This window comes from Diplotaxodon limnothrissa, linkage group LG5, assembly GCF_057381915.1.
Source record: "Diplotaxodon limnothrissa isolate DT_005_m linkage group LG5, D_limnothrissa_male_GT1.1, whole genome shotgun sequence".
In the NCBI taxonomy this organism is placed as follows: domain Eukaryota; kingdom Metazoa; phylum Chordata; class Actinopteri; order Cichliformes; family Cichlidae; genus Diplotaxodon; species Diplotaxodon limnothrissa.
The window spans coordinates 35,219,004-35,246,998 of record NC_140600.1 but is presented as its reverse complement, the minus strand read 5'-3'; the positions used below and the strand labels follow the sequence as shown (position 1 = coordinate 35,246,998).

The 27,995-nt window shown below is 40.1% G+C and overlaps 1 protein-coding gene across 1 annotated transcript; it reads left to right on the top strand.

Annotated features, from left to right (window-relative positions):
- Window positions 1–124: 124 nt before the first annotated feature.
- Window positions 125–27,471, top strand: cers5 (ceramide synthase 5). The gene is made up of 10 exons (XM_085354639.1): window positions 125–405; window positions 11,914–12,019; window positions 13,232–13,362; window positions 13,706–13,763; window positions 13,908–13,958; window positions 15,609–15,701; window positions 22,136–22,264; window positions 23,112–23,218; window positions 24,109–24,265; window positions 27,047–27,471. Exons 1-10 carry the CDS (start codon window positions 233–235, stop codon window positions 27,209–27,211), a joined length of 1,170 nt encoding a protein of 389 aa, XP_085210765.1. The 5' UTR covers window positions 125–232; the 3' UTR covers window positions 27,212–27,471.
- Window positions 27,472–27,995: the final 524 nt, after the last annotated feature.

The window sequence follows — 27,995 nt, the reverse complement described above, 5'->3', positions numbered from 1 at the left end:
AATGTTATACCGTTATGTAGTCATGAATCTTATTCTGAAAACCCCCCACCGGAAGCGTAGCTAGTTTTGCGGTAATTTTATCACTTTTGCGGTAAAGTTGAGTGTGGCAGTCGGCATACAGAAGTAGCCCGGTGGGGGGGCAGAGCAGGCATCCAACAAGTTTAACGCATCTTTTCTTTGAGCCAAGAAATACTTTGCTCCAAACCGCGCGGGCACAGGGACGCGGGAAAATATGGCTGGTCTTTCAGCCTGGTTTTGGAACGAGAGGTTCTGGCTCCCTCACAACGTAACCTGGGCGGATCTGGAGAACCCAGCTCCCGGGGTGGAGTATCCTAAAGCCGGACACTTGTTTACCGCCTTACCGCTAGCTTTGGGAATTTTCGTCGTAAGGATACTCTTTGAAAGGTTCGTATTTACCGCTCATGGCGTTATTTCTTCTTTAAAAGGGGGAGAGGGGGAATCTCCAAAAGTTAATTTTAACGGATGCTGTGCCCATCAGCAGGAAGATGTGTAAGCTAGCAGTGGGAGGACCACTCTCTTTAAATCACGGGTTCCCAACTTTTCTCACGCCAAACAGCCATTTCGTTATAGTCAGTGACTCAGCCTCCAAACTGCTGTCTCAACTGCATTTTTATTTTGTAGTTTCTTGTCCTTTTTCACTTCAAATTTAAGGTTAAACATGATCAAAGAAGGCTAACACGGTGGGGAGTTTACTAATTGTGATTTTGCCGGAACACTCCCTTGTCAAAAATAACATCTCAGGTGAAGCTTGTTTAGTAATCAGAGTGTGCGTTTTTAGTTGTCTTGTGGGGGTAAAGAAGAATATGTAGCTATCGCACTGCTAGTCCGCTACTTCATATCAAACCGGCACATCCTCTCGTCACATAGTATATGATTAGGAGCCATCCGTAAAACGGTTGGGTTGTGCTTTTGTTCATTCTGCATAATTGAAGAAGGGACACGCAGTGTTTCGTACCTTTGGATAGTAGCCAGCTGCAGGCCCTGCCACACAACTAAATGTCTTGAAGGCATTTGACTCTGTCACTGCACAACAATGAGTTTCATTATTTGTTTTTATAGTTGAGATATTCTTGTCTTGAGATATCTGATCTTCTTCCTCAAGTGCAGGTTTACTGCTTTAATTGTGATTTATTTATTGTTTTTTAAAAGATAGCATGTGGCATTTCCATGGCAGGTGTTGGCTGTTACAGGTGGGGCATAAATGTACCGACCTCTTTAGAAGATCTCAGTTGCTTAATTTCAACCGTTTCTGTGTGATTTAGCCTGTCTGTCTGGAAAATGAGCGATAGAGGGGATGTTGAAGATTAAATTTGAAAAACTCTTTCCAGACCTTGTAAAGAAAATGAATCAGTCACTGGTTTCCCACCTGAGTTGCCGCCACAATGGCTGACAGACCTGAGTGATAACAGGAAAACCACAGTCATTTTTGAGCTGTGCTACGGACTGACCTGATAGGGCGGTTTCACAAATGTCAACTTGTTGTTTGATTGAAAGTTTTGATGAAGGGTTTGTTTAGAAGTCGATGTGTTGGGAAAGGTTTTGTCTGCTTATCAGTTTTTCAAGCTTGACAAACCAGTCGTGGAGGTGTGCGTAGTGCATTGCTTCAGTGAAATGGCATGAAGCTGAGCTCAGATAAAGCCCTAAATTCATGTTTTAGAAACTCATTAGCTAGGATTATTTAACACTTGTGTTATTTCATTTCTTCATTTAAAAAATAAAAATCCTGTTTCTCTCAATGTAGAAGATGTAGGATGTCAGCTTGTGGAGAAATATCACAGGTGTGATCTAGTACTTTGATATTTCTGAGGAAGTAATGAACAAAGAAACTGTACAGTTATCTGGTCAGTGTGGGATAACATGTTTCTGGCAGCGCTTCTCCTACTTTCACTGTGCAGGGAGAAGAGGATAAAGCTCACAGTGCTTGTATACAGTATATGGAACAGCTGTTTGGCCTCGGTGTTGCATATGTATGTGAACATGTATGACTGCTTGTTTGTCCTTTTTCTGCTCTAATCCTAGAGGTTACTTTCGAGTGCTCCCTTATTTCCCAGGGGGTCACCACAGCAGATGGATCTGCATGTTTGATTTGGCACAGATTTTTGTGCCAGATGCCCTTCCTGACACAACCCTCCCATTTATCTGGGCTTGGGACCAGTGGTGTACTAGCATGTGACCCCCTGAGGCTGGATTGGTGTCTCCTCCCAGTCAGAAACTGGGCAACTTTCATGTCTGAGGCACATGTGCTAACCTCTATAATTAACCTATTTTATGTAAAACATTACTTGTATATAGATGCTTTGTTAAAAAAAAAAAGGTTTATGGAACAAAAAAGTTGTTCAAATATGCTGGAGTTTTAACCTCTTTGGACAACAGAAATTTGCCACAAAGTTTTTTTTTTTTTTTTTCATAGTGTATGTAGGTCTGCTCAATTATGATAAAAGCAATAATCACAATTACTTTGGAAAGACATTAATCGTTCAACATGATTGTTCTGTTATTTTACACAAAAGTAATCTTTTCATCCCAATTATGTTATAATTCGAAGTAAAATTTGTAATTGAATTGCAAAAGTCAAATTAAACACCCCGGCTTAAATATATGTGCAGTTTTTGGTTTTGCACCAATAATGAACCACCTCAAAATATCAGGTGTTCACAGGAAGCACTGAAAGCAGGCAATTGTTTCTGGATGTGTTTGTCCAGAACCTTGCACTACGTCATGCATCCCTAGTTTCTTTTGGTCAGCTGTTGCACATGCTGCTGCTTTTATTTGCTCAATAAATGAACAGTGCCAGTTCTTTTGTGACACAGAACCACAAGACAAGCGTTGTATATTAAAGGATAATGCGCAAAATAAAAAAAAAATCCTTAAATAATCTTAAAAGATTGAACAAAAAACTTTAATTGTATCATTCTGTAAGTTTTATTCAGATGATTGTCTTTAGGTAATTTAAAGGACCTGTATTTCTCAAGAAATTTCCACAAGGTTAAGAGTTCATCCATGTGTTTTTACAGCAGGCCTAAGCCCCGGGAAGATTAAGCAAATCTGTCCCCTGACATCAAAAGCATGACGGTCTGAAATTCCCTCTGAACATCGCCTTTGCAAAAATGAACACCAGCGTCCAGGCTCTGGGGCTGCTTCGCCCTGATATGTGTAGGCAAAAACTTTGAATAGTCAATGTGTATCAATGCTACACAATATTATGCAAGTTCCTGTAACTCAAACCAGTACTGCTACCCCTAGCAGAGAGATTATTTTAAGGGTAAAACTTTCTCTTGAAAAACTTAAACCTTGGTTCTTTGGGGGAAAATGCAGGTAGCGTCACAACAAACAACAAACAGATGCTGACGCCAAGAACTACACCTCTGCTGGTGCACATGACATATAGAAACACACAGGAAAGAAGGGAATCTTCTTAACAGGACAGCCAGGACAGACGGACGATTATAATATGAGCTATTTCTGTTAGTATTAGGTAAGTACTATTGCTACTCAGGGGTGAGTTTACACTTTACACTTCGAGGGACATCTCGAAACAAAGTGTTCAACTTTGGCTGGTTAAATTTTGACGTAGTCAAGTGCCTGTAAATAAGGAGCAATCAGATATTGGAGGTGGTGAAGGGGAGCTGCTGAGCTGTTCGATAAGAAGCACATGGCACTGAGCCACCTGTCTCAGGTGCCAAAGCTGCTACTCAGGCCCTCTCTGATGAGAAGGTGTCCTCCGACAGCCTCGTGCAAGGTGATGTTATCAGAGAGCATTTACTGCGTGACTGTCTCATTCATTTATTAATCAGAAGGGGAAAAAAAGCACATCACAGCTTTAGTTCCTACTCTGCTAAAGGAAATAAAGCTTGTCGCATGCACAGCACTGCACTCACACATGGTTCACACACAGGTTCAGTACACTTATGTCACTGTTGGAGAGTAGGCTCAATTTTTCTTATCATTTCAAGGAGTTACTCAGCCTAATCCAACCAAAAAAACGACACGCCAGTAGGCTTACGTTATGATTGTTATTTCAGCATGCGCTGGATAGCTCAAAATACTAATAAACCCAATCACCTTAGCTGTTGTTGCCATGCAAAAGAGGGAAATAATAGGTGGAAGTCTTAGCAAATTTAGCTCTGTGTAGGTGGATCTTAGAACAAAGCATGGTGCCATAGTTAATTTCAGATCTCAGAATTTAAAACTGATCTAACTTAAGCTACAAATTGTGTTTTGTTTTTTCTTTTAACACTTTATAGATTAGCATCAGAAACCCCTCAGGATCTGTGGTAATAAACCTCGTTCTTGTTCCAGCATGTATAAGTCCTACTGTTTTATCAGACAATATTATTTGATAACATCCTCTAACGATTAGATAACGTATCAAAATCTTACATTTCACCTTCTACTGTTACTGTCTTCAAAGCATATGCCTTTGTCCTCGAAAAGCTAGGTTCACTCATGACATTATTTGCAGGATTTGTCTTTTGCCTCCAGGCAGTGCCTCACTCTGACTAACCCAGTAACAGCCCCCCCACCCCCGTTCTGAACCAGTTCATTCTTGTTCGATCGTAATCATCGTTTTGCCACTGGAGCTTATTTTCTAGATGTGAGCAGGCAGGCAGTTTTGCGTGTGCAAGCCATTGTAGGCCATGTCATGAGTTGTTAACAGTGTCAAAACTACAACCTGAGATGTATATAGGATAATAATTAGCCAAACCTGGTTTCCTAATCTGCTGCGGTACCTTTGGTCTGTGTCCTCATAAACTCTGTTATTCTATATTCTCTGTTCGTCTCCTTGTTGAGAGTTCAATGTCCTGACTACATAATCTAACCTTGTCTCTTCCCAAAGTCATGCTTCCATGTTAAGTCATTTGTGTTTCAAAACACATGCTGTAAAATCAATTCAAATGAAGGCCACAATTGCGTCGAATACTCTGCTATAATTAGCCTGTGCTTCAGCCTCCGCTCTGGCACTGGAAGGTTTACCAGCGTCAAGGTGGTACGTAGATCAGTGCTCTTCCCTTCACAGCTGTTCAGTACAGAGACCACACCAAGCCTGTCTCCTGGTAACAGGCCTTGTGTTGGTTAGGTCGTCAGTTTCTGAGAAGAAACAGGCATGTTTTGACATTTAACATAACTAGGTTAGCTTACACATGTTGCTGCTTTCCTCTCCCACTGCCGTTGTCTGACGACCAGCTCTGCAGGCTCAGACTTGAATGAATATTTGTTAATTCATGCTTTCCTTTATCATAAATTTAAGGACCAGTTGCGCCCAGAACAACCTTGTGGTTGTTGCTTGTGTCTGTGACACGTCAACTCGCGTTTTGAGTGTGCAGCCATTTAATAGAGATTGCAAGAGAGCTAATGTAGGCACTTAACTCTGGCGTCAGTTAAGAGCTGCACACTTTGTCGCATTCAGCACCGTGCAACCTCTGAGCTTTTATTTGATCAAAATGCCAAACACTTATCCTTGCATATTGCCTTTACTTGTAAAGTGTTTTATGCTCACGGTGCACTGTAAAACATGGACTGCCTTGAGTAATGTTTAACAACATCGTGCCACATGGAACTCCTCTATCAAACTTCTCTGCAGAAGTAGGTGTACTTTGGATTTAGTTTTTTTCTTTTGCACCAGTATGTTACAGTCATCATGCCACTCCAGTTCACTCTCAGTATTATGTTCAGTTTGTGAAGCGAAACTCAAATGACATTTAAAACCACCTATTTTTATTTTTATTATAGAGCCACATGTGGCTCTAAAATATGTCTTTATTTTCTTTGAACTTTATGAAGAGGGGTTAAATACACTGTCTACTTTGTATGATGTTGTATAAGTTATATAACCAAGCTACCTTGAAACGGCATACTTGTCATTGCTCTTGTGATTTTTAGCACAAGGAGAACAAAGTACTGAGAGGTAATTGTCTTTCTTACGGGGAAGGAGACAAAAAAACAGGGAGGACTAGAAGCTTGAGTGGTTTCATGTTAGACAAAAGACATTGATTTTTAGATTTGTGAGAACTTTTTCTTCTCTCTTTTGCGTTACTCATAAAGCAACACAAAGGCACTCAGGCTATTTTGTGATGAATTGCAGTTTCCCACCACTCTGTACACCACCAGCACAATAGAAGTTTAAACATGTAGAGGATTTTACTGCAATTCAGTCTGGTTTGCTATTGCTAAACTTGGACTTACAAAACCTATTTGTATACCAGAGATTTATGTTTTAATCTTAATGGATCTATATTATCAAACCTAAACCTTCTTGCATACTGGATAGAGTAAAGATAAGACCTGAGTGCATATCGAATTATAAAGCATTATAAATCCTGGATCTTAATTGGTCAAATGGGCAGGAGGTTAGGGTAACCCTAACCCCATATTGATGTATGCATGCATGAAAGTCTGTACACCTCTGCAACATAACGATCAACAGTGATATACAGCAGCATAAACTCAGTTATTTTTATTTACATAAATAACAAATGATATTGCAAGTGTCTGATTATATTTACCTAGCATGCCACTATCCTGCTCTACATTTTTGTTCTTAGACTCTCTTGAGGTAGCTTTGCATGATTAAAAGTTCAAAATAATCCCTATATATCTTACTCTTGATCTTAGAGCAGTTCCTCAGGTTATCCTGTCTGAAACAAAACATGTTAACTTTCTTGCCTCCCTTTAAAGCAGTTACTCTAAAACTTTTTCTGGCGACCTCACAAGTTTATTAATTTAAAAACGTTACATTTTGTTAAATAAAAGCAGGCAAACTCACATTTTCTTTAGGAAAAAAACAGTCATTCAGACCCACCTAAACCACATCTTTAAGCCAGCTGTTTTCTGATTGGCAGCCACCCATAAACGCAACAGTTCTGTGAGATGATCTAAGATGCCCTCTCACTGACATCATAAAGACCCAACAGTAGAAGAAAACTTTCTAAGTGACAGCTTTTAGAGCTTTTGGCTTTGCACATATGCTGACCTCTTTATTTGAAATTTTGGCCATGTTTAATATGTCCATCTATTTGAAATATTTGACAGACAATGAGAAAAAGTAATAGATCCCATTTTTAAAATATTTTCTAAAAGAAGGAAATTGGCTTAAATTTGTCAAGTTTACCTGTTTCTGAGCCCCATTCACTCAGTTTCATTTTTATTTATAAATTTTTTTTTATTTTTTTTATTTTTAAAGACAAGAATGTCAATCTCATTGATAGGGTAACACAATCATTGCCAAAGTAACAGTGGGAGGACACAGTCGTGTCCAGAACTTCTGGAGCTAATATTAAATACTACTGCATCATGTGCGATTGCTTCCCCAGTGACCATCTCCCCAGAAAATGGGATGCTCTGGAAAATCAGTGCATGTGACTCGTGTTTAAGCTTTTATTCATGTTTCTCATTTGCTCCATGTGCACAGTTTATAGGGTTAGTAATACAATATCTTCCTGGAAAAAAAATACCAGAGTCTTGTGAAATAAATCTAGAGTATTAAAGTTATACCAAAACAAATATTTAAACTTTCTTTTATCGCTTACTGACTACATTTTTTCCAAACCTCCTTCAATACTCTAAGTTTACTCGAAGGAAAGTTCAGCAGTTTACCTCAAACCGCAGTATCTTAAAGTTGTGTTTGTGGGACATGATATTTCAGACTTTGTGACACTGTGATGATTTACAGAATACCACTGGCATGAACTGTATCTTGTGTTTTTGTGCAGCTACACTAGGGCACCGGCTGTAGTCGTTAATTGTCTCCTTAACAACAGGCTGAAGTGACTCACAGCTCTCGTACAATAAATACATGAATATGCTTATGTACATAGAGATTTGAATCTGAAGCTTCCTTACATAAGCTTGTAACATCACTACGTGTAGGCCAGAAGAAGCAGCTTAGGAAATGACTGTGGCAACACACTCACTGCTACATTGTCTTCAGTGGAATGTTTTTTGCTTCCTTTTTTCTGTATTACAGAAGAAAATCCATGTTTGCAAATCACAGGATTGTTCTGGTGTAATTTGTAGCAGTCTAGATTTAAGCTCGTCAGTAATACAGTTTAAACACATAGTTTAAGGCCATTGTTTCTGCTGCACAATCTGGACAAGTATCAGAATTTGACCTTTGCGGCTACTAGACTGTGCAGCTGTTGATTTAAAGTTGCACTAGGTGAGTGTAGCACTGTCCACCTGCCATACCACATACTGTGTGACAAGTCAGAACAATGGAAGTGCAGTAAGCACAGCTCTCACTACAGAGAGGAGGAGCAGGATAAGAAAGTAATGCAGGATGTTTCCTGTGGGGAAAGCACCGAATCATGCGCAGCGTGGTTGAGAGATGAATGATTGGTCTACCACATAGACGGTATTTTAAAAAAAAAAAAAAAAAAAAAAAAGGGACGTAGCTTCAGGATCTGAAAAATAAAGTGAGGACCACAGGGGTGATGCAGGCCACTGCAAAAAGTCTTCCATTCCTATAGAAGGCTGTGGGGAAAAAGGACTTCTCACCTCTGGAAACACTTTTGTGATGAGTTTGTAGTTTCAGTCACTGGCCACCCCTCCACCAAGATGGCAACAGTTAAAATGTTCAGGTTATAAAAGTCCAAACTCATTTACTGTTTACAGAACATCTTACTATTCATCACTGATTGAAGAAAATAAGAACAACCCCAGGTTTCTCTTCAGCACTGTAGCCAGGCTGACAAAAAGTCAGAGCTCTTTTGAGCCAACCATCCCTTTAACGTTAACTAGTAATGACTTCATGAACTTCTTCACAAATAAAATTTTTATCATTAGAGAAAAAATTACCAATAATCATCCCACAGATGTAATATTATCTACAGCTACTCTTAGTACCATTGATATTAAGTTAGACTCTTTTTCTCCAATTGATCTTTCTGAGTTAACTTCAATAATTACTTCCTCCAAACCCTCAACGTGTCTTTTAGACCCCATTCCTACAAAACTGCTCAAAGAAGTCCTGCCATTAATTAATTCTTCGATCTTAAATATGATCAACCTATCTCTAATAATCGGCTATGTACCACAGGCCTTCAAGCTGGCTGTAGTTAAACCTTTACTCAAAAAGCCATCTCTAGACCCAGCAGTCTTAGCTAATTATAGGCCAATCTCCAACCTTCCTTTCATATCAAAAATCCTTGAAAGAGTAGTTGTCAAACAGCTAACAGATCATCTGCAGAGGAATGGTTTATTTGAAGAGTTTCAGTCAGGTTTCAGAGCTCAGCACAGCACAGAAACAGCTTTAGTGAAGGTTACAAATGATCTTCTTATGGCCTCTGACAGTGGACTCATCTCTGTGCTTGTCCTGCTAGACCTCAGTGCAGCGTTCGATACTGTTGATCATAATATCCTATTAGAGCGATTAGAACATGCTGTAGGTATTACAAGTACTGCACTGCAGTGGTTTGTATCATATCTATCTAATAGACTCCAATTCGTGCATGTAAATGGAGAGTCCTCTTCACACACTGAGGTTAATTATGGAGTTCCACAGGGTTCAGTGCTAGGACCAATTCTGTTTACATTATACATGCTTCCCTTAGGCAGTATCATTAGAAGACATAGCATACATTTTCACTGCTATGCAGATGACACCCAGCTCTATCTGTCCATGAAGCCAGATAACACACACCAATTAGTTAAACTGCAGGAATGTCTTAAAGACATAAAGACCTGGATGGCCGCTAACTTTCTGCTTCTTAATTCAGATAAAACTGAGGTTATTGTACTCGGCCCTGAAAATCTTAGAAATATGGTATCTAATCAGATTCTTACTCTGGATGGCATTACCTTGGCCTCCAGTAATGCGGTGAGGAACCTTGGAGTCATTTTTGACCAGGACATGTCCTTCAATGCACATATTAAACAAATATGTAAGACTGCTTTCTTCCATTTGCGCAACATCTCTAAAATTAGAAATATCCTGTCTCAGAGTGACGCTGAAAAACTAGTTCATGCATTTATTACTTCCAGGCTGGACTACTGTAATTCATTATTATCAGGATGTCCAAAAAACTCACTGAAAAGCCTTCAGCTAATCCAAAATGCTGCAGCAAGAGTCCTGACAGGGACTAGAAAGAGAGAGCATATTTCTCCTGTTTTGGCTTCCCTTCATTGGCTTCCTGTTAAATCCAGAATTGAATTCAAAATCCTGCTCCTCACATACAAGGTCTTAAATAATCAGGCCCCATCTTATCTTAATGACCTTGTAGTACCATATCACCCTATTAGAGCGCTCCGCTCTCGCTCTGCAGGCCTACTTGTTGTTCCTAGAGTATTTAAAAGTAGAATGGGAGGGAGAGCCTTCAGTTTTCAGGCCCCTCTTCTGTGGAACCAGCTTCCAGTTTGGATTCGGGAGACAGACACTATCTCTACTTTTAAGATTAGGCTTAAAACTTTCCTTTTTTCTAAAGCATATAGTTAGGGCTGGACCAGGTGACCCTGAATCCTCCCTTTGTTATGCTGCAATAGATGTAGGCTGCCGGGGGATTCCCATGATGCATTGAGTTTTTCCTTTCCAGTCACCTTTCTCACTCACTATGTATTAATAGACCTCTCTGCATTGAATCATATCTGTTATTAACCTCTGTCTCTCTTCCACAGCATGTCTTTATCCTGTCTTCCTTCTCTCACCCCAACCGGTCGCAGCAGATGGCCGCCCCTCCCTGAGCCTGGTTCTGCCGGAGGTTTCTTCCTGTTAAAAGGGAGTTTTTCCTTCCCACTGTCGCCAAAGTGCTTGCTCATAGGGGGTCATATGATTGTTGGGTTTTTCTCTGTATCTATGAAGCGCCTTGAGGCGACTTTTGTTGTGATTTGGCGCTATATAAATAAAATTGAATTGAAATTGAATTGAACTTGAGCCAAGATGATTAAAAAAGAGAGCGTTCAGACATCAAGGTCTCTCTAACAGAAGTAAAACTCAGGGTTTTGTAGCGTAACTTGTGGAATGATTATCAATTGCCTACAGGTGCCTTTGTTTCCGGATTGCTGAGGTGCTCACCGCACTCATATCACTCTCTGTCACTCCTCGTTTGCTATCACCGGACCTGTCTTTAGCCCATCTGCACCCACAAAATTCCCACAGTAGAACAGGCCGCTGGGGGCCTGGTTACACTTGCAGGATGAGCATGTCTGCACAAATGATAAAACCTGTAGGTTGATACCAATATACTACCATAGGTAGGTATCACCTTACAGCATGTATCTGTCACGCTCTAATGGATAATCTGCATATTACAGCCTGCACAGAACAGTAATCAGCCAGCATAAAAAAACAAGTGGCCTGTGAAATTGTTTGTGATTACAGGCAGTAATACATTTAAACCTGCTCTCAGCATATGACACTGTGAACTGTTTGCCTTGCCTGTTGAGCCACAGCATGTCTTTAGCATTTAGACAGACATTTGTGGTTTCTTTCCTCGCTAAAAGTGCCAGTTGAGTCATAATGCAGAACAGATCTGCAGGCAGGGATCACACAGGCTCAGAATGCCCATCCCAGAGTCTGCGTGGGCTAAATAGAGAATTTGTTTGTAAATTATTTTTGAATATATTCAAACCTACCGTGGACCTGAAGCTGTATGTGGGGAAAACAAGCTGACCCAAATAAATCGATGCCTGACTGCTGTGCATTGTATGTTTGCCAAACTTGCTGTCTACAACAAAGACACTCTAGACTGAAACTCTTACTTGAAAAAGAAAATGTACAAATTTCACAGATTACATACTGTGTTTCTCCGTATTAAACCACGAAGAAAGATGCTGCCTGACAAAGGATTGAGAGATACTTAAAAATCCTGCCAGAATTGGCCATGTATGTCTCATCTGAAATAGCTTGTGTGCATGCCTTAGCAACAGAAAGTGACTTTCCATCTCTCATCGCTGTCACAGATTTATTGCCGGTCCCTGTGCCCGAAGTCTCCACATTCATCAGGGTGCTGGAAGAAGAGCTCAGCCCAATGCAGTGCTGGAAAAAGTGTTTACATCCATCACAAAGGTTTGCATGACTTATTTCACTCTATTAAACATTTTGGTGCACAAGCATCAGTGCTCTTTGATATTATGCCTGAGTTCATTCATGTTATCTGTCAAATCAAGACGAACACGGCACTTGTGTTAATATTAAAAGTGCCTCGAGACACAAAATCCACTGAATTAAGATTTAACTCAAAGGCTGACATAATACAGTCATGTTTGCCTGGTTTTATGGCATTTCTGTGTGGTGGGGTGTGTTAAAGACTTCAGAAAAATCCTCTTTTCTCGCATGTGATTGCTACTGGTATTCTGCCCAAAGAAACTGCTGACATAAACATCAGCTTTTACTCTGTTTATTCATTTAGTGTTGATTCATTAAAAGCTCTGTTTAGACTGTGCTTATGTTAGAATTTTATTCTTATTCTTACATATTTTTTTTTGTCATCACTAATTGGTTATTTTCACCCAAATAAATGAAAATAAGAAAAGGTCGTAGTTTTGATATAAGTAAGTGCTTATGCGAAAAGAAAGAATGTTTGCACTCGAGATTGGAACTTAAAAGGTCTTATAGTAAGCACATACGATTTAGTAGGTACGCTGAGAAGTAACTCTGATCTATATCACTTTTATTTCTTTGTAACCTTATTGCTGTGGCCCTTACACAATAGTCGCAGTTTCTCTTGTAACCTGTTGGAAAAATTAATTGCCCAATCCTGGAATTAAAGAAACGGTTGCTGTTGTAACTATTTCATGCGTAGTTGGAAAACATGTTAAAATGATCAGCTTTTTTTTTTTCTATACCATATGTTCGCAAATTATGTGCTATCATGATGTAAATTCCAATAGTGACAATTTTATTGTACACTCAACAAAGCCAATACAATACCTGTCTGTCATCAGATGCAGTTAAGCGGAAATATTTCTCCAGCATTTTTGTTTCCCTTTCTGTAAATAACACCACAGGCAGACAGTGCAGAACTGTCGATCGGTGCAGTTAAACTCCACCTGATCATATAGCAACTTTTCCCTACTAGGTCTTACAACTTCTGACAACTTTTTAAATATCTAATAACTTTATATGATCTCAGTTTGATAAGAAGTCTCAAAATTTTAACCTCAAATTGTTGTTTATTAACAAAGCAATAATACACAGGCTGGATTTCTAAAATAACCAAGCATATTTTATTTCCCTCGGGTTTCCAGTTTATTTATTTTGTCTTTGTTCTCATGACAGAATCCAGACTCTCGCCATCTGGATGGCCTGTCCAAGCAGCTGGACTGGGAGGTGCGAAAGGTCCAGCGTTGGTTCAGACACCGCAGGAACCAAGACAAACCCAGTACACACACTAAGTTCTGCGAGAGCATGTAGGTTAACTCCTATTGTGCTCACCTTTAACCTCTCTGCAGGCTCAAGTAAACTGTGGATTTGTTTTTGTGTTGATGACGTGTGATGGTGTGCGTATGTCCCAGTAGTTTATTTGTTTGTTTGTTTGTTTTTTAAATTTGGTTATTTGATAAGATCTTTTTATTTGCCTGGTCCTTCAAGGTCTTTTTCTTGTTTTGACTTGGATTAAATTAACATTTAGATTCAGGATCAGTTTACGCTGGAGTAGGAGTAGAGACCATGCACTCTAATTCTCAGCATTATTTTACACTTGTTGTTCTGTGGTTTTTGGTTAAAATGGTCAATTTCTTCTCCTACTTCTAGGTGGAGATTTACATTTTATTTGTGTATATTTACATATGGGTTCCAGTTTCTGTGGCAGGTGAGCGCACCCACAAATGAAGCTTTGATACTGTGACAACAGTTTTGTTACCATTGTTATTTGATATTTGTTAGAAGTCGGTGTATTTAATGGTATTGGCAATGTTTGGTTAAATAATGTGCTTTTGTCTTTACTTATTTTTAGTCCCCTTGGATGTGGGATACACGGCATTGTTGGTACGGTTACCCCTACCAGGTATGTTGTATCTCTAATAATTCCTTAAAGTCCATTAAACAAGCAGTGTTAACCACAACAGTCATTCCCAAATTGAAGCAACCAAATGAAGAATAAACTATTGATTTCTTGGTGATTGGACTGTACTCAGTGTTCTGTGAAAAGCTGTACTAAATAAACTGATGCACAGAAAGCCATGTGCAGATAAGTAGCTAATGTTGACTTTTTTTTCCCCTGTCCGACTGTCACTGCAGAAGCATTATCAGTATCTGTTTGTTCTTACTTCACTTCCTGATCTTCGGTACACAATAATGTGTCATAAAAACCAGCCTGACTACTATTTATAGCTCACAGACATTGCTTTCCTGTTGATAGCCCTATATTATGCTGAGATTAAAGCTAATAGTAATTCAGTTCAATTCAGTTTTATTTATACAGCACCAAATCACAACAACAGTCGCCTCAAGGCACTTTATATTGTAAGGTAGACCCTACAATAATACATACAGAGAATAACAATCATATGATCCCCTATGAGCAAGCACTTTGGCAACAGTGGGAAGGAAAAACTCCCTTTTAACAGGAAGGATGCTATACTATAATCTTCTGTTCTTGTTGGCTGGCCTGATTTTTAAAAAATTCTGAAATATTTTAAATGTACTGAATGAACCTCACAAGTTTTACAGGCACTGATGTGTTGATTGTCATTTAAGAAAAGTGAAGGACATTTGTCATACACTTTTTATCATATCATATGTGCGTCAGGCTTTTATTGAACAACATCAAATACAAGAAATTGAATGCGTGACACTTTTTTTATGCTTTACTTCTCAGGTACTTTTATCACACATGTTTGTAACAGAATTTATCAGTCACCACCAAATTTATTTTAATAAACTAAATCTAGCATTGAATTGTAGTTTTTAATATGAGAAGAATTTTTAGTTAACTCTCATAAAAATAACCGAAACACTGTTGTAAAGTTACTATGATAAAATAAAAAATGTGCAGAAAATGTGGTTTAAGTTTGTTATCGCAACCTGTCTAATCAGGCAAATCTGCATTGAGATATTGACTTTGAGTCAGATCCCATCAAAAGTGCTTTGATTAAATTGAGTTACCTTTTTCTGAACTTCCAAGTAATGCTCCCCTAACAGACAGCCTTCATGAAGCAGTAAGTAAAACGATTAATAATGAAGCTGAACAAGTTAAAAGAATAAATAAGTGGAATATGTAAGCTCAAAACAAGAAAGATAAGAAATAATGACAAAATACAAAAATTTTGGTTTGCACTATGACTGGCAGGAAGCGGTTCACTGGAAAGCACAGCCTCATGCAATATTGGTAAAATGGCCTGTATTTATATAGCGCTTTACTAGTCCCTAAGGACCCCAAAGCGCTTTACATATCCAGTCATCCACCCATTCACACACACATTCACACACTGGTGATGGCAAGCTACATTGTAGCCACAGCCATATATTGCAACATTATGACATCATTCTGATTCACTAGGCAAAGATCACGTTGTGCACTGCGATGTTTTGCAACACTCCAACAAGTGGTGACAGCGTGTCGGTCTCTAGGAGAGTTTTAAAACCGGCACTTTAAAATAAGTGAAAGTCATTCAAACCTTCCTCCTGCTTTCTCTCTCTCTCTCTCTTCCCTTAGGCCATGACTCCAGGTCTTTATCACTACTATGTGACAGAACTGGCCTTCTACTGGTCGCTCATGTTCTCCCAGTTTACCGACATTAAAAGGAAGGTGAGGGGAACACTGATCACGTGTTTGCTAGATCAAATCGCAACAGATACTCCACAGCTGCAACTTTCCGTTAAACATTGGTCAATAAGTCTTTTGTTCCTTATTTGGCAGAGAAAATGAGAATGGGTGTGTATGTGATGCAGGGTTTTTCACATCTATGCACATAACATTAAACCTTAATTTTGACTTTGATTTATTAACCGAAAAACCAAAACAAAAAACAATATAACACATGTGACTTACAGTCACATGTGTTATATTGTTTTGGGAGGGGGAAGGGTGAAGCCGATGCTGCTCAGTCTGGATTCCTCGCATTTTCAGCACCAGGGCGCCCACTGTCATGTGATTGCAGGCTATAGCGGGCCTAAGTCTGTTAGAAGGATAGAAGTTCCACAGAAACGCAGCGTATGAGAGGTTGTTTGTTACAGCTGTTGGCGCTTTCCTTTAATGTCTTCATTTTTTTTTTCTTTCTATGCAACAAATGCCTGGCAAGTGTTTTAATTAAGCAGCTTCCAAATTTCCTAACCTGTTAATTTAATTAACCATATTTGCTTCTACTCAGGTGATTGCTTCACCGCCAGATTTTTTTCATCCTTCGCTCTATTTTTGCTTTGTGTAAGAAAAATATTGTGTGAATATTTACATTAAAGGATTTTCCAAACAGGTAAAAGGGACTTTACAGATTAAAGGTTTTAGGGCCTGTCAGAACAATCTGCGATAACAGTTTAATGTCCCACAGGCAGGAGATGTTAGCACTGTATGCTAATGGTATCTGACACACAAATGCTAACTGAGGTTTAACAGACTATCGGTGCATCTGTCTCTCAACCCCTGCAGTCTGCTGCTAAAGCCCAGACGACCTGACTGTCAGATGCATGTTTTCTGCTTTAGCATTAGTCGCGATGCCTCTTTTCAACTGAGATCTGGCTGCACTGTACTGCATACCATCACCGGATCTAAAAGCGGCGTCACGTTGCTTCAGCAGGACCTGGACCTCTTTAGTCATCCAGGGTTTCTGGTTGGAATACACCCGGAGACGTTTGTCCACAGTGACACTGTTGACACAGAAGTTAATATATGAGAGCACTGATGTTGTGTGCTCTTCAAGGTCCTGATGTTCGAACACGCTCCAGTCCGTGTTTTCAAAACAGTCCTGCAGCTGATGTGATGCACCTTCTGGCCAGGTTTTCACAGTTTTTGTGACTGGGGGGGCTCTTCTCCTAATGGGAGTGTATGCAGGGATCAACAGCATGGACATGTGGTAGTAACATCTTGTTGTAATAGTCTCTAACCTGCAAGTATCTAAAGAAGTCATGCTTTGCCAGTCCGTATGTATCTGAGATGGTTTCATAGCTTTGGAATCCCCCATTTGTTGCTAGTGAACAAAAAGAAGTAATTCCTCTCAGAGACCACTGTTTAAAGGTCCCATCCAGCCTGGCAGGCACAAACTCCGGGTCATAAGCTATCTAATTCAAGGTCCTAGCCTGTTTTTCTATTTGTAGTTTCCCCACTACCCTGAACCATAGTTTCAGGGTGAACCGGGTCAAATGGTTCAAATCTTTATAAAATTTTTCAGCTTGGTTCTTATTTCCTAAAAGTGACTGTAGTGGGAAGTCTAATTGTGTAATTTCCATATTTTTCCATTTAGCTTCATAGTTTGGGGAGCACCAGTTTACCAGGGGCTTCAGTTGTGCGGCGTAGTAGTAATCTTGTAAGCACGGCAAAGCTCTCCCTCCCTTCTCTTTTTTTTAGTTGCAGCGTTTTGTACTGGACCCTCGGTTGTCTGCCGTTCCAGATGAACCGTGAGATCCATCCGTCCCACTCGTCAAATTGTTTTTGGGGTATCTCCAGGGGTAGTGACTGGAAGAGATAGAGGATTCGAGGCAGAACGTTCATTTTAATTATTTCTATTCTATTACTCATATCCAATGGGAGGAGAGACCACCGAGTTAGGTCAGATTTGATCTCTTTGTTGAGACATGTCTTTCGTTAGGTTTACTCCCAAGTATTTTATTGTGGTAGAGTCCCATTTGAAGCTGAATTTCTTTACAGTTTCCGGTCGAGGTGTATAATTGAACGTAAGGGATTGAGTTTTTTGAATATTTAGTTTATAGCCAGAGTAGTGATTGTAGGCTTTTAGTAAGGTCATCAATTGGAACAAACTAGATTCAGGATTTGTAATAAAAAGAAGAACATCATCCGCGAACATACAAGTCTTGTGTTCTTCACCCCTAATCATTATTCCCCCATTAACTCTGTTTTCTTGCTTTTTTTCTTCATTTTTTGGAAACAAACAAACCACAAAGCAACGCATTGAGACATGAAATACGCATTTCCATTTTATTTATGAAAAATGACAACTTTTAGCTGTTAATGTACAAAAACATCTCATTTGTCTCTTTTTAGTAGTCAAGCAGTACTAAGCAGTAATACTGGAAAAGAACATTTGGTATGGCATTTAGCTTCTGCAGTACAGTCACCAAATCCAACTGACGCAAATGATACATATTCCAAAACTATCACCACCGAAGCACTTCAACCTTACAGTACCATCTAAATGCAAAACATGTTGCAGCAGCACAGAGACTTTGAAGCTCAAGGGAGAGCCTTTTTTAGATACCTGCAGATAAGAGAATATATCAGGAAATACGTACAGGGCTTTGAGAGTCTCAGCATTTCCGGTTTCGACAAGTGTCTCCATCTCCAACTCCATCACATCTGATCTTAAGTTCAATTCACAAACCAGAAACAAATCATATAAATAATATATATGTAGTGGCACACGTGGGTATCTGAAGTCATTTCCGGTGCTGTGCTTAAAAAAACGTGAGCTCCACCGTGAGAAAAACGCGTTATTTTCATCTGCATTTCAAAGAGCTGAACAGCTGCGCTGAATGACAGAAATCACAAAGTATTTTAAAAATCCACACGGCTGAAAACTTTCACGTATAGCTCGCTTTAACGTGACCACTCTGCTAGCCGAGTGAAGCTACACGCACATTTACGTTCCCGTCGCTTACCCGCCATCACGGACAGCCTGGTGACAGCACAAACTATAACGGAAGGGTTTTAAAAGTATTCCGTGTCGGTGACAGCAGTGGACGTGCAGGCTCCACGTGATCTCTCCCCGCGTTTCACATCCACGCGGCTAGCGCCGGTGCGTTTGTGTGACGCTGTTGCTAGGCATTCTTTTTAGAAGTGGGCGGGGCTTATAGGCATACTTCAAAGCAACTAAATACTGTCACGTCACAGGACGCACATCATTACAAAGACCTCGAAAACCTATAAATAGGGGTGCTGCTACAGGTACTGTCATTCAGTTGAGTCCATGCATCGGAACCAGACACACGAAGTAAGAGAAAACACTAACACGAAAATGTATTCAGATGACATTAATGCAGCCACTGTGGGTACCCTCGTAGATGGCTTTTTTGATAACCTAAACATGTCGCAGGTGCGATCCATGCTGGTTGGTCGCCCAGATGACTGCACTGTCCAGCTAATGTCTCACATGGCTGCTCAGATGGTGCAGCTCTGCCCGGAGTCAGATCACGGAGCCAGAGAAGGCTTCATAAAAGAACTGATCCAGGTGTTGTTAGGGAGATTTGCACACTGCACGTGCACCCAGTCAGGCAGCCAGCAGGACAATCAGCAGGTCCCACAGACAGAACAACCAGAGAAAAATCTGGAGTCCTCGCTGTCTGTGGAACCTTCACAAATGGCAAACACAGAAGCCTCAGAGGCTGAAAAAGCAGCCGTGGCTTCTGAGGAGCAGAAACCCTCTGCGTCACCTCGAGGTGAAGCAGAGAGAAAAGGGCTCATAAGCGCGGTCCTTCAGGCTGTCCTTTCCCAGGCTGCAAAAAAATCCACAGCCTGCCCATCAGACTCCCTCCACCAGCGCCTTTTAGATCAAATCTGCTCTGAAATAAAAACAGCAGATTTGACTTTATCACCAAAGGCCCTACAAGATCTTGCAAAGGTCATTTTCAAAGACTTTTGCAAGGAAGCGCTCTCCAACCCAAAACACACCTTAACTCTATTGAAATTAGGAGAGCCAACAGTTGACAAACTTTTCATCTCCATCTTCAAGAAACACTTTGTAGCATCCACACAGAAACTTGAGCCAGAGTCTTCTGAAATCAAAGCTCAGAAGCAGCTTTCAGTTGAAGTCTGTGTGGAAGAACTTGTCAGGCGTGCTTTCAAAAAGGCACGCGTTCTGTATACAGATGACACAGTTTCTGAAATTACAAACCGTTTGTTGAAGAAAATCTGGGCTGATGTCCACCATATCGATTTTCAGCCCTCCTCGAAGTCCTTCAGAACCTTACACAAGGTCATTTACAAATCTCTCCTTAAAGAGTATAAGGACCCCGAGTGTGTCACGATTCTCTTTAATCTCGACCATGAAGTAGGTGAGCAAAGAATCATCGAAACCTTTAAAGAACATCTGATGTCGGCAGCGGCGCCAGCAGGTCGCATCAGAAGGTTCTTCTCATTAATAGGTCGGAGGTTAGCCATCACCCGCAGAGAGTCGCGGGTGTTTCCCCTTTAAAAACAACAATTTGACATTGACTAGCTGGCATCAAAGTGACTCTTAAATTGGCTAACAACAAACAATTCAAACAAGCCAATTTATTTAACATCCAATCGAGTCATTTTAAACACCCCTGGACCGGTTGCGGCAGATGACCGTCCCTCACTGAGCCTGGTTCTGCCGGAAGTTTCTCCCCGTTAAAAGGGAGTTTTTCTTCCCCACTGTCGCCAAGTGCTTGCTCAGAGGGAATTGTCCGATTATTGGGGTCTTGTTTCTAGTCAGTAAATTACTGACTAGAACACTCTAAATTATTGAACAAAAATCAGAAAATCTAATAAAATTCTAAAAGAAAAATCACACTCTGATTTCTGCTTGTTTTCACTGTCTGTTGGACGTGTGTGTGTGTGTGTGTGTGTGTGTGTGTGTGCAGCTGCTCCAGATACTACACTTTACTATATTTACCTTTGGCCTTCTGAGGCCCAGGCTGCAGGAAGTACTATTAACACTTTGTAGTCAATTGTGCACCTTTGACATTACATTGCAACATTTTTGTGGGTTTTCTTGTGTGTCTTCCACATTTCAAACCCCTCAGTTTTATTGTTCAGTCCCTACAACGACCACCACCACTTCTGTTGTGTTTGTTATTTCATTATCTTTTTGAAATATAATGAGATTTGATGTGATTCACAATTTAAAGTTTAATCAGTGACTGCAAGCTACCTGCTTTCTCAGGAAACAAAGCAGCCACAAACCGTCAGTATCACAGTTGGTATTAGGTTTCTTGTTAAAAGCTGTCTTTGGTCTGCACCAAACACATCTGCCGTCACTAATGCCAAACCTGATTACTCAGTTCAGGCGACATTATGCCAGCAGGCCTGGAATTTGCCAGTATGTTGATTGGGAAACTACGGTGGACATCAAAGCTTTTTTTTTTTTTTCTCTCTCCGGCCTGGAAACTTCTATTTCAGTTTACAGACAAATACTTTGACACCAACCACTGCAAGAGTTACCTGCTGGTTCTATGATTGAAATGAAGTTTATCTTGGAGATTGCTTTTGGCATTAAATGATTTGTCGTTAAGTTGCATTTTTTTTTCAGGACGGCTGCTTTTGGACAAACTGGCCTTTTCTGAAAGTAGAGTGATTTATGTTCTGTTAATTTGCCAGACATCCTGAAGCATTTTAGTTGTCAGCGCAGTGACATTTAGTTGTTTATTTGCTATTATTTTTCATAGGCGATCACAGCTTAATGTTATTCATGCCCTTCTTTTCCATCGTATATAAAATATGACTGAGGTTTTTGGGTTGCTTTTAGTGTTTATTTTGACTTTCTTCTCTCTAGATTTTTGTGTCTGTGGGAGAGGAAAACTTTAATATGGTCATCTCAGCCTGGCTAACCTGCTATGCAAAGAACAAGAAATATTTTGAGGCAATAATTGTGCAGAACTATTCTAGTACAGTTTAAGGGTAAAAATAGGGCGTTAGAAAGGGGCGTAATAGGTCCACATTCAATGGCTTGACTGTTTGCCCCTTTAGTGTTTACATTTGTTTACTATGTTTCTGATTCATGAGGACATTACATGCGGCATAATCATGTGTTTTGCCTTTGTTGCAAACATTTAAACTTATGGTACTTAGTCTGCTTACAGACATGAAATACAGCTTCAAATACTGACCTAATAAATGTATTGGCTGAAGTTCAAGGGTTGCCAGAGGGACTGTAGTTCAGCCAAAGTGTGGCATTACTGCAGGCACAAAATGAATTCAAAGGTAGCTGAGACAGTTCAGTATGGAAGTGGTAGGCACACTTCCACATGCACATCACAGGAGAACAGTCATAGAGCATATACAGTGCTCTGTATAGTGCTCTGACTTTCCTATTTTCTTTACTTATTTTTTAGGACTTCCTGATCATGTTCATCCATCACCTCGCTACAGTCAGCCTGATCAGCTTTTCTTACGTCAACAACATGGCGCGAGTGGGGAGCCTCGTACTGTGCGTCCACGACGCCTCTGACTTCCTGCTAGAGGTCAGTTACTCACGCTGGTGTCAGTAAGCATTTTTTTTTCTTTGCTGTTTTGCATCCTGTACATGTTAATTCCCTGGAAGCTCTTCAAATCGCCACCTGCTGCTGGTTTGGTTTCACTGTCCTGGCAGAATTTAAAAGTTTTATTGTCATATACACAGTAAAATATATTTTCCTGTACAAAGAAATAATTCCTTTGCTGTCACAGTAGATGCCAAACAGAAAAAATGCACATATAAAATAGATGAATAGAATAAATCATTTAAAAGCAATATAAACAATTACAAGGAACTATACTAAGCAGACTAAAAAAATTAAATAAAAATAAAGATATGCAAAATATATACCAAAATACTCTGAGCTGAAATGGCTGTGTACATATTTATGTAATTTATAATGCAAACTGCAATATTTTAGATGAGCTGCGAGCTCCTGTCAATTGAAAGCACATATGACACGCAGCAGGAATTACGATGAAATGGTCAGGACACGTAGAAACTTATTATGGTAAAGGGAGTAAGATACAACTGCCATTGGTAATTGAGCAGCCTTGGTTTTTTCCCAAAGGATATTTATTTATTTATTTATTTATTTATTTTTGCCTGTCCCGTTTGGCTCTTTTGCCATCAGAATTATTGTCTAAAGGCGAAGACAGATGCCCAACGGATTTAAGGATATTTATTGCTTACCAGACTTTTTGCTTATCGCCAGTTGGGTCTCTAAACAATGGAGATGAACTGGAACCAACTTCTGTTTTTGGTAACTTCTTCTTATCTGTGCTGTGATACAGAACAAAACGTATTATAATGCTTTATTTGTGCTCTTTGCTTTTGTGTGTGTGTTTCAACAGGCGGCCAAAATGACAAACTATGCCAAGTATCAGCGCTTGTGTGACTTCCTCTTCATCGTCTTTAGCGTGGCATTCTTTATCACACGGCTTGTTATATATCCAATATGGTAAGTACACCAGCAGTGTCAGAATGAATAGCTATAGGTGGTTATAGATTTTAGCTTTTTTCTTTTCATCTACCTGTTGTGCATTGGGAAGGTTATGTTAAACAGCTCTTAAATTTAAAAAACAAAGAAGAAGAAGAAGAAGAGCATAATCTGTTGTCACCTGATTGGCTGTGACATATCTAACAGCTGTCACTCAGAAACACGCAGCCTGCACTTAATCTGCAGTGCTTAAATGTATTGCTGCTGACCTAAGAATAAAGAAAAAAATGCCATGTGCTCCTGTTTAAATAAAATTATAATCTGAAACAGGTAGCAGCACTGTTCTAGATCAGATGAATCCTTTTTCAGGACGTCTTAAAGATTCACTGGCTTTACCTCTGGCCCAGAACACTGAGATCAGTGCTGGTGTTTACATTTAGGGACATGTTTGGATGCCTGCTATTCCTCGGCAGAGACCTGGATGTTGCAGCTCAACTTCCAGAAAGAGAGACAGTCCTACAGACAATAGGGAACCTATCACTGGCAAAAGTAACCTGAGCAGCTATATTCAGTGTCTTGGTGTGGATGAGTGATAAAGCTAGTGTTGCCGCTGCAGCTACCTGGGCTGAAATCTATACCTGTGCTGGGGAGGTGGGTCTGTTGACAACCTGTTGTCACTCAAGTGGATGTAAAGGAAGACATGACCTCACAGACCACTCAAGTGACATTACCGTAGATCTGTGTTACTCGCTTGCATCGCTGCCTTTGGCTTGCAGGTCGGGATTCCACTCTGTATGTTAAAGTAAGACTCGTTTAAAGAGTGCTGCTTAAGCTTATTTTCAGGTCTATTTCTGGGACTATAACATAGCCAGTCTTCACACATACGCCTGTTTATCTCCTCCTTCAAACAGGGTCCTGAACTCTACTATGTTTGAGAGCTGGGCCATAGTCGGGCCGTATCCGTCCTGGTGGCTCTTCAACGTTTTACTTCTGGTCCTCCAAGTGCTGCATATCATCTGGTCCTACCTCATAGCCCGTATAGCCATCAAAGCCATCCTGCGAGGCAAGGTGGGTCACAAGGAGAGTTCAGCTGTCAGGAACTGTTTATTTTGACTAAAGAAAATCTCCAATACAAGCTATTATAATGACAAGATTCACTCATTCACATTCATGGACACTTTATTGTGTACAATTTGTTAGTACCACCCTTTGCCTTCAGAACTGTCTTAATTCTTCATGGCACAGATTCAACAAGGTGCTGAAAACATTTCTCAGAGATTTTGGTTCATGATAGCATGTCAGTATTCCACAATGTTCCACCCCATCCAAAAGGTGCTCTACTGAATTGAGATCCTGGTGACTGTGAAGGTTGTTTGAGTGCAGTGAATTCAATTTTATATTCAAGAAACTGATTTCAGATTACTTAGGTTTTGGGATGCGGTGCGCTGTCCTGCTGGATCACATGATGCTACACTGTAGTCATAAAGAGATGGACATGGTGAGCAACAATACTCAGGTGGTCTGTTGCTTTAAATGCTCAGTTAGTAATAAGGAGTTCAAAGTGTCATTACACAAGCACCATTGTACCATTGATACAGAGCGGGATTGAATAATGCTTTGGTGGTGTGTTCAGGGATGCTCTTCTGGATACATTGGTTCTAACTAGTGGTTATGTGAGTTTTTGTACTCTGTCCATTCTCTTATGTCCTCTGACATCAACAGTGAAGTTTTGCCCACTCACTGGATATTTTCTCTTTCTGAATATTCACTGCAAACCCTATAGATTGTTATCTGGGTAAATCCAAGTAGATCGTCAGTTGCTGTAACAACAATGGCACGTTCAAAGTCATTTAAATCTATTTTTTTTTTTTTTTTTTTTTAATTCTAATGCTCAGTTTGAGCTTCAGCAGGTTGACTTGACCATGTGTACATGCTGCCATATGATTGGCTGATTAGGTGTTTGCCTTAACAAACAGTTAATGTATGTTTTATATCATGACTTCTGAATGTGTACTTTGCACTATTCCCTGACATTTTCATTTAATTAAAAGCAGGCCAGTCGATAATGAAAATCCTCAAATTGGGCTTTGAATGCAACACGTCAAACCCTTCCTGCACAAGAGGAACACAAAGTGTATTGTCACCTGGTAGAATGATTTTTGTAATGTGGTATGAACACCTGCTAGTTTCACTTCACTACAGTTGACACACCCTGGGCTGGAAGTTTATATTTTTATTACATTTGTGTTTGGTATGTTAGCACACCAAACAGAATGTTTGTCCAAGATGACACCACGGCTATTTTTGGTAACGCCTTTGCTGCCTCTTGTCTTTTTCCCCTCCATCCCTGACTGTGTCTCATTCTCTCTGCAGACGCAGTTTGCTTCCTCTCCCTCTGGAATGAGAGAGGGAGATCCTGTCTTTCTGTCTATCTTTGTCCAATGAGCCCTCCTCCGCTGCTCTCTTGCTTCTCTGCGTCTGCTCTGTCTGCTTGACAACTTCTCTGTGTTTGGCTGTAAGTTTCTGTTCACTCCCTCTGCCGTGATTTCTTTCACAAATCATCCGTCCTATTCGTTTGCATAAAGACTCATAGTAGCTGCAGTAGATTTTGATTAGACAGTCGTTGTACTGAATTTGAAGCCAGCAGTAAGAGGAGAGTAAATGATAAGTAATGTGGTAAAAGTGTTATGAATGTCAGGTATGTCCCACTGTTTCTCATTAGTGAGGACGGTGTCGAAATTGTCCCACAGCACCACCTTGTGGCAAATGTTGTGAGTATAATCCAGTTGTTACACTAACTGCGGTTTCCATTAATATGAAGCATCTTCTCGTAACGCTTTAATTTGTTGTTTATTACTCGCTGTGAGTCAAACTAAAGCGTGAAGCCACGTTCCAAGACCCTGTCCCTACGCCCGCTCACACCATTTGCACATTTATGTGAAAAGTTCCTTTAATTATTTCTTCTTTCAAACAAACTAACTGTAAGTGGAAGTGGGTAGTAAAGCCCTCCACCACCGTGTCTGCATTGATGCAAGTTCACTAACCTCATTTGTCAAAGGTGCAGCATCTTGTTTTGCGTCCAATATGGAGGAAACGTCAGAGTAATAACCAAGATGAGCTTTTGTGGAAGTGTTGTGCACTTGTTGGCCAACAAGACTTTGGACGTGTTTCTGAAAAAGTGCTTTGAAATACATGCATGTTTATTTTTTCTGTAAATGTTAATAAAAAGGAAGAGCTTTTTAGAAATATTGTAAATATATGAATGTAAGTGAAATATAAGAGACACTTAGTAGTAATATAAATCATCTGAGATGTTGATTAGAAGTTCCTGTTTCCATCAGAAATGGGCGAAGACAAGTTTTCCGCTGTGTTTATGTCCTACCTGGTGTGAAAATGGGTTGCTTACGTCTGATGGTGATGTTTTAATATCAGACAACGATAACCCAGACAAACACAAAATGCACTTTTACGAATGATCATTTCATTCAAAAAATAGCTTTCATCCAAACCTACCTGACCCCAAGTGAAAAAGAAATAAAAATAACAAAGAGAAGAAAGCCAAAATTCACCCACAGCAATGTGAAACTCATTACCAATTATCACAAATGCTTGATTGGTTTTTCCGCTCTTCTGAGGAAGAACTACATTTATTAGGTTTACGGTGTGATTACTTTTTCACATATTGCCATGATGGCTTGGTTAGCATTATAATTTAAAAACTGCAGTGTCCTTGTTAATAAGATGCTAAAGCCATCACCTTCACAAATTACACAGAATGGCCTACTTTCAGTCTGCTGCGGTGTTGGTAATTAATTTTTTAACATTAATGTCATACTCTGCGTCTCCTAGGTGGGCAATGATGTCCGCAGCGACATAGAGAGCAGCTCTGAAGATGAGTCAGCCTCGCCAACACAAGGCTTCAAGACCTCCCCTCATCCCTGTAAGGGAGAAAATGGCACTAATGGCCACTGTGCTTCTGCCAAAGCCCGAGCTCAGAACCACAACAGCTGGTGACGCGGAGCCTGAAGCCCCCTGCCGTTCATCCCCTCGCAGTGTCTTAGAGAGCTTTGTCTTCTGACATTCCTCTGACGCGCAAAGTTCACTCCCACATTCTCTCTCTCTCTCTCTCACACACACACACACACACACACACACACACACACACACACTACACTGACAGTGAGTGCACAGAGATTCATGTGTTGGTGAACTGATGATAGATAGACACTGGGTCGTGTGATGAGGCGACACGTAAAAGCTGCAATGAAGTCTGTTGAAGCGAGTGATTTGCATAGCCTTGTTTTTACAAATGTTGGGATTTATCCTGTGCTTGAAGATGTTCTTTGGATTCAAAGTTCTCTCCCAGTTTTATTGGTCAGATGAACTTGTTTGGTTATTTCTAAGGGTTAATTCACAACAGACAGCACAGGGCACAGGTGTGTCACTGCAGACGTAGCAACATTAATGTAATATTACAGCTCTTAAAAGCACGACACCGGCTGTGAGAGACAGTGTGGCTGAACATATCTGCCCTTTGCAGTTCATTGTGAAACGACCCTTTACCGCAATGTTGTGAGAGATTTGTTTTATTGTTTGTTTTGTTTTTTTTTTTACTTCCGAGACCAAAACGTTGATGAAATTGTTGGATATCACTGCCTGTAAAGAATTCCAGATATGAGGATAATAATAAAGGTCTGCAACTCCTACTTTAGTACCTAAAAAATGTGTCTTTCCAAATATATTCTGTTAAGTGTTTCTGCTTGTCTCATCTTATTTGAATCCTATTTCAATATATTAC

Coding starts and splice junctions, on each gene's coding strand:
- cers5 (XM_085354639.1), top strand. CDS start 233: ATGGCTGGTCTTTCAGCCTGGTTTTGGAACGAGAGGTTCTGGCTCCCT. Junction 13,363..13,705: donor ACTAAGTTCTGCGAGAGCAT/GTAGGTTAACTC, acceptor TCCTACTTCTAG/GTGGAGATTTACATTTTATT. Junction 13,959..15,608: donor GGTACGGTTACCCCTACCAG/GTATGTTGTATC, acceptor CTCTTCCCTTAG/GCCATGACTCCAGGTCTTTA.